This window comes from Musa acuminata, chromosome BXJ1-10 (assembly GCF_036884655.1).
Source record: "Musa acuminata AAA Group cultivar baxijiao chromosome BXJ1-10, Cavendish_Baxijiao_AAA, whole genome shotgun sequence".
Taxonomy (NCBI): Eukaryota; Viridiplantae; Streptophyta; class Magnoliopsida; order Zingiberales; family Musaceae; genus Musa; species Musa acuminata.
In genome coordinates, this window is record NC_088336.1 from 5,360,608 (window position 1) to 5,371,834 (window position 11,227).

At 40.6% G+C, this 11,227-nt stretch overlaps 1 protein-coding gene across 5 annotated transcripts in view; it reads left to right on the forward strand.

The window, feature by feature from the left end:
- LOC135595156 (AP-1 complex subunit gamma-2-like) overlaps positions 1-11,227 on the forward strand; it is a 104,179-nt gene that overhangs the window by 83,070 nt on the left and 9,882 nt on the right. For all 5 annotated transcript variants that reach the window (XM_065085708.1, XM_065085707.1, XM_065085710.1 and 2 more), the window contains 6 exons: positions 5,279-5,406; positions 8,391-8,495; positions 8,592-8,866; positions 10,463-10,576; positions 10,678-10,761; positions 10,834-11,009. In XM_065085708.1, coding sequence (XP_064941780.1) covers positions 5,279-5,406; positions 8,391-8,495; positions 8,592-8,866; positions 10,463-10,576; positions 10,678-10,761; positions 10,834-11,009 — 882 coding nt within the window. The remainder of the gene's footprint in view (positions 1-5,278; positions 5,407-8,390; positions 8,496-8,591; positions 8,867-10,462; positions 10,577-10,677; positions 10,762-10,833; positions 11,010-11,227) is intronic.

Here is an 11,227-nt window from a genome sequence, read left to right on the forward strand (position 1 = left end):
GTAGTCGACGCATAATCGGAGGCTCCCATCTTGTTTCTTCTGAAAGAGAACTGGAGCTCCGAAAGGTGCCTTTGAGCTGCGGATGAGACCACCGCTTAGCAGTTCACCTAACTGCTTTCTGAGTTCTGCCAACTCTGGCGGGGCCATGCGATAGGGCGGTCTCGCTGGAGGCTTCACTCCTGGCTCTAGCTCAATACTGTGATCCACGCCTCTGCGTGGCGGAAGAGTCTTCGGCAACTCAGGTGGCATAATGTCTTTGAACTCCTTCAGGACGTTCGCCACCACAGTAGGTTCTTGAATGGCTTCTTCGTTGAGTGGCTCTAGCTTCATAGCAGCCACGAATGTCAGTTCGCCCTTTCGCACCCCTTTCTTCAATTGTAATGCCGAAATATGTTGGGGCTCCTTGGATCCTCTCCGAGAGACGGGCACCACACAGGGGTCATCGCCTCCCATCATACATAGGGAATTCAAGAATGGCATCGGCACCAACTTCGCCGCGTGCATAAATTCCATTCCAAGAATCACTTGGAAGTCGTCTAGTGGCATGGCCATCATGTTGGTGTTTCCGCGCCAAGTCCCGATTCTGATGGGAACTCCCTTCGCCAACCCGGAGATTCGCCTGGCCTCCGAGTTCACTGCTTTCATTCGGCTTGGGCTCTTCTCCAATGTCAACCCAAGTCGCTGTGCTTCACGATCGGCTATGAAGTTGTGGGTAGCGCCCGTGTCCACCATTGCACGGGTCGTTTGGCCATTCAGCTTGATGTCCACATACATCAGTTCACTACTTCCTGCTTTGTGTGCCTTCGTCTTCATGTTCTCCCCCACTTGACCCCGCATAGCGTTCAACAAACGCATTGCTCCCATTCGGGGTCCTTGCGACTCTTCATCGTCGCTGCTGGATTCAGAACTGCTTGAGCTAAGGGCAACAGCTTTGCCCTTGTCCGATCGGGGAGGGTGGATGGAAGCCGTCAAAGCATTGAGTGCCTATTTCTGTGGGCACTCCCTTACCATGTGCGGTCCTCCGCACAAGAAACATCCTCCCGGTTTTGAGGCCTTGCCTTTCGGGTTCGGCCCTTTGTGAGAGCTCTTCTTCTTCTGTTCGCCCCCGAGCTCCTTCCCTCGAGAATGTTTTGGAGGGCGATTGCTTGAAGATTGTTTCCTTCTCGTTGGGTCTTCAGAGGAAACGAAGTCGGTGAGCCTTTCTGCAACTGCTATTGCCCCGACCACGTCGGTAACATTCCTTCGATTCAGTTCCTGCTGAGCCCATGGCTTCAAACCATCAAGGAAGCTGAACAACTTGTCCTTCTCGGACATGTCCTGTATGTCCAGCATCAGTGCAGAAAACTGCTTTACATAGTCTCGGATGGTGGTACTTTGGCGGAGTTGTCTCAACTTCCTTCTTGCGACGAACTCTGTGTTCTCCGGTAGGAACTGAGTTCTCAACTCCCGCTTCAAGTCTTCCCATGTGTCGACTCGACACCGACCTTGTTGGATCTCCTCCCAACGAGTTCGCCACCAAAGTTTCGCATCTCCATTCAGATACATTGTTGCTATAGAAACTTTGGTATCTTTAGAATCGGGCCTCGTAGCTCGGAAGTATTGCTCCATGTCGAACAGAAAGTTCTCGAGCTCCTTGGCATCTCTGGCCCCTCCGTATCCATGGGGCTCAGGTGCCCTCAAGTTTTGTGGCGGTGCAACGCGGGTGTTGCCTCCTCCCGCATTTAGCGTTCTTGTGAGCATAGCCACCTTTGCCGTGAGTTCCGCCACAACATCCTGTAGGTGCTGCACGGAGTCCTTGGTGTCATCGGACAGTCGGTCGACTAGGGCCTCGACCTTGTCGATCCTGGACTCCGTTTCCTCTTGCGAGCTCTCTACCCCAACAAGTCTTTGTTGGCCATGGTAGAGTTCCTCCATGCTCGCTTCCAGAACATCCAGGCGGGTTTCCGCCGTCGTGAGTCTCTCCTTATGACTCTTTTTCCCAGTTAGCGCACCAGATTGCGCTTCCTCCGCTCGCGGAGAGTTGCCAACTTCTCGCTCATCCTGTTCGCTGCCGCGATCCTCATGAGCGGCTCCAACAGCATGAGAGCGAGTGTGCACATGCAGCCCACCTGCGGCTGCTTGGGGCAGGGGTCCGGCTTGCCCCGTCTTGCTTGATTCGCCACGATGCTTTGCCATGGCGAAGTTGCGAAGTTCGTTCGCTGTTCGATCGAAGAGCTTGCCCGCTCTGATACCACAATGTCACGACCTTAGCTGGAATTGCCTAAGGCGTGCGGCACCCTTGCGGCCAAAGACGCGAACTTAGCTTGCGTTGCCTAAGTCGCGAGTCACTCTTGCGGCAAAGACGCGAACTTAGCTTGCGTTGCCTAAGTTGCGCTTCGCCCTTGCGATCTTGCTCCGCAAGGATCAGCCCACTTTGTAACCTCTCGCAGGTCCCGAAGGACCTGTAAAAGAGAAAGAGAGTTAGATCGAAAGAACGAGCAACGGACAAGTCCCGAAGTCTCGCGAAAAGGAAAGCTTTACAAGCAATTCGTCGAACACCTTGTGTGCACAAGAGAAAAGAGGGAGAGGGGGAAAAGCAAGGCTTTCAAGGATGAACGAACAGCTGCAAGCCCACAAACAGCCGCTCACCTGGTCCCGGACGCAACACCAAGTTCCCGTAAAGGTCACGTGCGAACTTGCGAAAGAGTGTTCAACGCCCGGTATATAACCGAAGCCCCATCCAGCCATGTGCCACCCGGGGGGTTCCTGGGTGCTGAGATGGCTGACGTTTTGGTGAGCGGAGGCAGCACTCCGCTCACCTCCCGCGGCACGCGAAAACGGAGCCGTTTTCGGTTGTTTTGGGGCTGTTTTGCTCGGTTCGGTGAGCGATCGCTTTGCAACGCTGCAGCTTGTTCGAACTTACATATTTACAAGCAAAATGACCCAAAACCATGGGAAAACATGCTGTCAAGCAGCTGTACATACGGGTGTGAGCGACGAACGGTTCGTTGAACGAAGTTGTTGCGGGTGCGCGACGACCGTTCGTGACAGAGCGGTACACCCAGGTGTGCCGAGCGGTACACCCAGGTGTGCCGAGCGGTACACCTGATTTCACATATTTAACCCTCCAAAAATACTTGAAAATTAAAAAAAAAAAGTTAGAATAGGGTTTTCAAATTACAAATAAATATAGTAATAGTATAAGTTTAACAAAATCAATATAAATTAGGTAAGAATAGTATCACATATCTTTTTCGGGCTTTGAGGTAGCCTTGTTCGAGGTTCGTATTTCAACCCGTTATAGATTGAAATATCTACAGAAAAATCAGTTGAATTGTTAGACTATTTTGTTACAATATAAACTCTAAAATTCAAATGAATTAAATAATCACATATGTAGATATACCTGATTGTTGATTACTTGATTCTATCACCAAAACAAACGATGGGCCTCCACGAGTGGTGGATCGGGGTCCTCGATCCGATACATCTGCATATCAATATGATACGTTTGTTGGACCCAATCATGAAATTGATCCCATGACATAGTGTATTGATACACCGTATGTCATTGATGCATCAATGTGGTGCTGATCGTAGACTGATCGTCATGAATCATATTTGTCCGAGGCAGCTCTTGAGGCATATATTGGTGAATGTCAGAGCTTCTACTTTCGCTACTGATCTGCTGTTTTGTATCATACTGTTGCTCAGAGAAGGATGACCAACTATCACCATACTGTTGTTGCCCGTATGATTCTCCATAATACGATGGCTATTAATACAATGAGCCTCTTTCTGTGTCTATATCATGTATACTCTGTCGCATTTGTTCATATTCATCCACTGCCTTCCCCTTCCCCTTCCCCTTCCCCTTCCGCGCATAAACTTGACCAGTACCTTGTCGAGTTCCATGATCTAAATCTTGAGTGGCATATGTAAAATATTGCTCCTAGTCTATTCACCACCCTCAAGTTGTGTAGACGAGACCAACGACTGCCCGGCATCACCGCCATTATCTATCTAGGTACTACTGTCCGTGTTGCTATCATGTCTCTGGACCGAGCGAGAAAGAGAATGTGATTGTGAAGGTGTCTCGTCGCCCGACTCGATTCTTTCCAACGATGCAACTGATGCTATTGCCTTCCCCTTTGGCTTCAATAGGGGAGAGAAGAATGACTTAAATAGAATGAGAAAGGGCTCCAACGGTCAAATTGATCGTTGGAGCACTGTAGCACTGCTACAGTGCGATAACGGTCGATTTCGACCGTTACCAAGTGGTACCGGGTGGTAACGGTCGAAATCGATCGTTATCGAGTTGTGCCAGGCGGTAACGGTCGAAATTTCGACCGTTACCACCCGATATTACCCCTTATCATCCGATACGGGGTTTTTTTTGTATGTACCGCCCGGTAGCGGGCAGTCCATGTACCGGTAGCCTATCGGACCGGTACATATCGCCCATACCGGGCGGTATGATTCGATATGGCAGACCTTGCTTTCAAGTACAATGATGCCCTTGTAGATTTTATTTTAAATAAATTGCCTATGGAGCAATAGTACAAATAAAGAAATTGCTTTAACCAAGGTTTGCAATTTCATACCAGAATAGGGCCAGACTGGTATGTACCAACCAGTACCAGTGTATTATCATTCAGTACACTGGTATGTACCAAAGAAGAAGAAGAAGGATAGGAGGAAGGAAGAGGAGGATGGAGGAAGAGGAAAAAGGAGGAAAAGGAAGGAGGAGAAGGTGGTGGAGGAGAGGTAATCAGCAGCAGATGACAGCTAGAAGAGGGGAGGTAAAGGATGGCAAATGGCAGCGAGAAGAAGGTTCAGCGAAGAAGAGGGCTTGCGATTTGTAGCGGGAAGAGGAATCTGCAGAGAAGAGGGCTAACAATTGCAAGCCCTAATTTCAATCCTTTTAAAGCTTTCTTTTTACAATTAGACTGGTCCAGACTGCCTGAAATGGGGTCGGTCCACATACTGGTTCATGACCGGACCCATAAATACCTGTTGGTACGCATTGGTCCAGATGCAAAGGAGTTCCCTGGCTTAAACAAAACAATGGGTTGGTAAAGCATTTCTTTTATTGTTGGGCTCTCATCCACCATTTCTTTTATAATCAATATGATAATTTCTGACATGTTATTTTGTTAGTGTCACAAATTCTGTAATTTTTCCTCCATTCTGTGTTCGTAAGCAATACAAAACTAGTTACCATCCTTGTGAGTAGCTTATTTTCATTTTATATGTTTTCAACCTATGCTTTGTTAAACAAACAAATATGTGTTTGCAGGTAACAGAATCTGATGCTGTGGATGTTTTGGAGGCTTCTTTGAAAAATTGCTCACCCGACATTACAACTCAATCATTGTCTTTGATTGCTCTTCTGAAGCTTTCATCACGTTTTCCCCCTACATCAGAGCAAGTTCCTAAATTGGATAGAGTGAATTGTTTCCTTTTTTTACTATCAATTCTCATTGCTGTAAATTTCACTTGCTTTATACCTTGATGTGTTTGTTAGGTTTAATGGACCTTAACTATAGTTCTATAAACTGTCAGTTATTTTCCTTCTGAGAAGAATAGATTCTGGTGTAGCACTATACGAATATGATGATACATCAAATATTGTAAAAATAGAAATGACATGGCATAAATACAGCAATAAAAGATATTTTAACATATATAATAGTATAATACTATATATGACAATTTGGCATTTAAATGTTTAGAGTAGATAGTTTCATTTTCAAGATAAATAATAACAAGTAATCCACACATCTAGTTTATTCAATAAAATAATTATTTCTAAAAGCACTGTGGTCTACTCTAGTTTATGAATTTTGGTTTGTCGATATCTTTATCTTTTGATTTTAAATTTACACTAGTTGCTTCTATTCTACGCACTATTCCTTTTTTTTCTTGTTTAAAGTAAAATGACCATTGGCCATTGGTTATATAGCAATCGTGCACTATTAGGCAATTCCATTTGTATTTTTTTTTTTAATTATTTTTTGTTTCTAATTTATGCTAAATGTTTTATGATCTACACAGGCTCTTAGTTCTTTTTTTTGTTAACAAGTTAAAAGGCTCATTGCTCGAAAGCATTTTGCACTAGTGATGCATCTCTTATCATTTATGAGTTCTTTTATCTTTTTGTTAATTATGAAAAAAAAAATTTGTTAACAAGTTAAAAAGGTCATTGCTCGAAATCATTCAAGTGCACTTTCTCATGAACTACAATATTGTAGCACTTACGTCTGCGTTGCAAATTCAAAAACTATTTCTCTTTCATGTGGGTACTCAAGCATTTTAGATATGTTTAAATATTTTTTAGATGCTTTTGTTATTCATTTTCCAACCAAACTTGAATTATTCTTCTATTTTCCTACCAAAGGAAAATTTTTATCTTCATAGTTGTTGAACAAACAATTGGTTGTCAAGCACAATAAGAAGTGTTTGTTTAGTTTACCTATCTTCTACTAACTCTTCAAGAATTAGATCCAAGTTACTATTTACATGTTTGGTTTGATCATTTTCTATGACATTTTAAGATCCCATTAATATACCATTCTGTGTATTTGAAGTTATTAGAACCAAGGTTCGCAATACCGTACCGTACCGGTATTTTGACCTGGGCTCGGTACCGGTACGGTACGGTATAACGAGCGGTACACTCAGGTGTACCGAGTATTGTAGCACTGTAGCAGTGCTACAGTACCTCGGAACGGTAACAGTCGGTCCGCGTACCGAAAACCTGTCGGACCGGTACGTACCGCCCATACCGGGCGGTACGGCTCGGTACGGCAGACCCTGATTAGAACAAAATATTAAGATGAATATTGGTGTTCATTTGTTGAAGTGTGCAAAGTTGTCAAAAAGGCTAGTCTTTTATCTACTACATTTGAACCTTAAGATGAATATTCTGGTTTTGGGATGATTTTTCTGCCTTTTGTCACTATTGAAGACATTTTAATATGAATTTATTTCTTCTGAAGTGCAATATACTTATGATATTTTATTAATTGGGCATGAGAATTGATAATTTTCCCTTGTGTCTCAACTAAGATATGCTATTTTCCTCAACATTTAAGCAGTATAAATATCCAAATCAATCAGTTTAAACTCCTCTTCCTTATAAATTAGATGTTATTGACTCAGTACTGTCTCAATTGTATCCTTTGGCAAGATGACATGATAAGTAGGGGAAACAAGAATAACCGATGTCAAGCCTTAAGCAGTTAATTTAGAGAGCAAAGGTCCACAACCTAGAATCTGACAGTGTGGTACCTTTTCCATTTTTTGCTTTTGTGATGTCCTAAGTATTTTAATCCCTTTGGCTTCTCTATCCTCAATTTTATAACTGTCCCTGGGTAGATTCAGTCTTTGAAATAATCTGAAATACACACAGCAGATTGAACAAATGACCTATTCTCTGCATTGGTGCACCCTGCAGGGTGTTTTTCTTTTCCTAGATGTCAAGGTCCTATGGTTGCATGATAGATAAAGTGGGTCACAGACAATGGTGTCAACAACTAGGTGATTGCAACTCACCCAACCTGGTTAACCATAAAATAGACCACAACAATGGTATCAACAACTTGGTGATTGCCAGTCACCCAACCTGTTTGAGATTTTTGGTCAGAAGGCATTGTATGTTTGACTGGTAAAGATATAATATCCCACTGTCTCTTCTTCTAGAAACACTTCAGTTTGTATAAACTGGGTCACAACATAGGCAAGCCAACCAATGCACAGACATGTTAACTAGTTTTGCTTGGGTTTGTAGGTCTACTGCTGGTCTGACTCCCTATACAGAAATTTCAACTCCTTGAGTTCTGATATCCCTGGAGCTTACTATGTGCAACATGGTTAATGCCATAAAATTTCCTTTTAATAAAAGAAAACAGAATCTCTGTACAACTAATTTAGAGTCTTGCAGCCATTGGTGGATTATTTTGATATATTTACAAGTGGCATGCCTGCATATGGAGGAGAATTTATCAAACCCCTATAAATTTATCAACATTACAAGCATCCATAGGTTTTTTTCTGTTTCAAAATGTTTCATATCTCTCTTCTATCTGTTTTTATCATTGTGCCTTATTATTTATCCTTTTAGTTTAATAATAAGATCTTGTGTTCTTAGTTATTACCTAGTAGATGTCATTGAATAAATCCTATTTTCTACATCAGGCATCTTCAGTTTTCAAAATAGCTTATATACTTTTGGATATTTTGAAAACATTGAATGTACATGCTTTAGCATAGTTCTAATAGATAAAAAATTAAAAAGAAATATTTTTTCCTCATTATGCAACAAGTATTTTGTAGAACTATAATAATGATTTAATAATGCTAGGATGGCATTGTATTCCTAACGTTGTGCTCATTATATGATTTTCTAGGAGGATAAGAGAGATCATTATGTATCATAAAGGGAGTGTTGTGCTTGAGTTACAACAAAGGGCAATTGAGTTCAACTCTATAATCCAGAGGCATCAGAATATAAAGTAAACACTTTGTAATATTATGTTTCAACATAAATATTATGCTAGCATTTGTCTTGGACCTCATATTCATTTCTGACTAATTTTGTAAATATGCAGGCCTTCTTTGCTTGAGCGGATGCCTGTCCTGGATGAGATGACTTATCTTTTGAAGAAAGCTAGCTCTTCACAAGCAAATGTTTCAGCAGATAAAACTAGCAAATCAAATTCTAGGGCTTCGTTAAAGCTTCCAAATGGTGTAATCCATGCTCCAGCAACTCCTGATTTGGATTTACTTGATTTAAGTTCAGATGATAACCCGGCTAATACTTCGTCATCTAACGATTATCTCCATGACCTGTTAGGCATTGGTTTGACTAATACAGGATCCACAGGTTTTAGCATTTTCTCCTCATTATTGATACCTTTGTATAACAAAATTTGTGCCTTGATGTTGCTAAGTTTTTGTGTTAGGATAGCATATTCTTAAAGCTTTATTTGACCCTTCTTTATTTATTGGTAAACATACGGAAATTTTCTTAAGATTCTTTCTGTAACAGTACAATAAAAGATTTCTCATAGGCAAAATTTTGGAATTCGGAAATATATAATTAGCTTGTTAAAGGATTGCAAGCAAATCAGAAAGTCAAGACTAGAGAAAAATGTTGTAAACAAAGAATACTTTAACTGCTGCTATGCCTGTGCATAGTATTGTGTAGAAACATGAATGGAAGTGTAGAGATCTGAAAGTAGTGGGAAAGACAATTGTCAATAGTTTATTGGATTAGTCATGAATTTAATTGTGTGCATGAGGGACTAGTTTGATAAATGGTAGTAACTTGAAAAGTCACAATTATCCTTTGTAGAATCATGTAGCCAAAGCACAAATTCAGAATAATTTAAGAATCTCTGAGGAATCTAGAGAATATTTATGCAATTCAGAATGACAGAGCTTGTGATCTACTTGGACCCAAAACTTAGTAGTGTTTACTGCAAGATTACATATTTTCCTTAGGCTACATGTGCTACTAAATTCCTACTGCTAGGAATTAATCGTATTCTTGTACTCAAAGAAAAGATGCTTTTGCACATGATATGAATAAAGCTAGGAGATAATTACCTCAGTCCTTAAATATGAGGTAGCTAGTAGATAATTACCTCTAATAAAGGTAACTGTTTGGTAGTTAAAGTGTGGCATTATCATTCTTTTATTTTTCTTGTTGCGCTGATATTCCCATTAGAAGGTAACGATTGTTTAGAACAGGAAAAGTGCAGTCAAGTGAAAGCAGGGTAATTCACACAGGCTTGAGTTATTAACCCTAGCATTGATTACTACAACCAAGCCGGGTCATATGAAATGATCGTCGTCTGATAAACATCCTCTCATATTGGTGATGTTTAATTTTTCATATTGAAATTAAGCATTTTTAAAAGTATATATTGCAACAAGATAAAAATTATGTCATCTGCATGACACCTCCATCCAAAAATAGAATACATAATATCCTAACATATGACGTGTTAGTTGATCAGTATTCAGTTGGTACAAGAATTTGATCTCGTGATATTGAACACTTGTCACAAAATTCAGTCCACTCAGTTTATAGTCACACATCAAAAACAGTTTTTCTTTTTTAGCTTTAAGTTTGGTTCTAGTTTTGTTGGAAGCTTGTGAAATGGAGTAACATAATTATATTAGTTACTTTTATTTCACTTAGCTACACCTCTCTTGTCTAATTATATTTTCAGACAAAAATGACTATACTTGATAGAAAGTTATTCTATTCTGCAATGGCAATTAGTTGTCTCTAAGGTTCTCCGTGCTCAGCAGATTTTTTGATGTCTCACACCAGTTCAATTTATAGTCGGATGCCAAAAACAGTTTTACCTAGTTTTAAGTTTGGTTCTAGTTTAGTTAAAAGCTTGTAAAACGGAGCAATATTATTAGCTTGATTTGCCTCAAAAAAATTATCAGTATAGTTTTATTGTAGATCAAGGCATTGCTCCATCAGAGGGTACAGATATTCTCATGGACCTTCTCTCGATTGGAGCACCTACTGTTCAGAATGATATATTAGTTTCTGATGCAGTCTCCTCCAACCAAGGTATATCATTAAAATTTAATATGCTTATTAAGTTATTATAATTACTTTGTTTTGCAACTTTTTATTTTGAACTCAAAGTATATTACTTTATTTTATTATAGGAATTGCGCCAGCAACTAAACCTTCTTCCACTACTCAAGTAATGGATTTGTTGGATGGGACACCAACAAATACATCAATCTCTGGTAACTTTGTGTATTTTTGTTAAGCTTAAGGACAATGGAGAGCTTAAAGATTTTACCTTAATTCTTGAACAGATTATCAAAATCCAGTACATCCATCTATTATTGCCTTCCAGAGTAACACCTTGATGATCACTTTCACCTTCACAAAGCAGGCTGATGACCCAAAAGTTACACAAATCCAAGCTACTTTTACAAATTTGTCATCAGATACTTACACAGATTTTGTTTTTCAAGCAGCTGTCCCAAAGGTTTGTAGTAGATATTTAGTTGATCGGGCTTCTCTCAGAGCTTTATTGTTTTTCCTTGGTATATTTTTAATATGTTTGTTTCCCTATCTGACTCATTAGACATTTCCTATTATAACCTTGGAACAGTGGAGAATGAATTAGCCACTGCTTTAATTTGAAACTTCCCTATTCATGCCTTCTCATGTCAATAAGTTGTATCTGACATGATCCAGAATTCT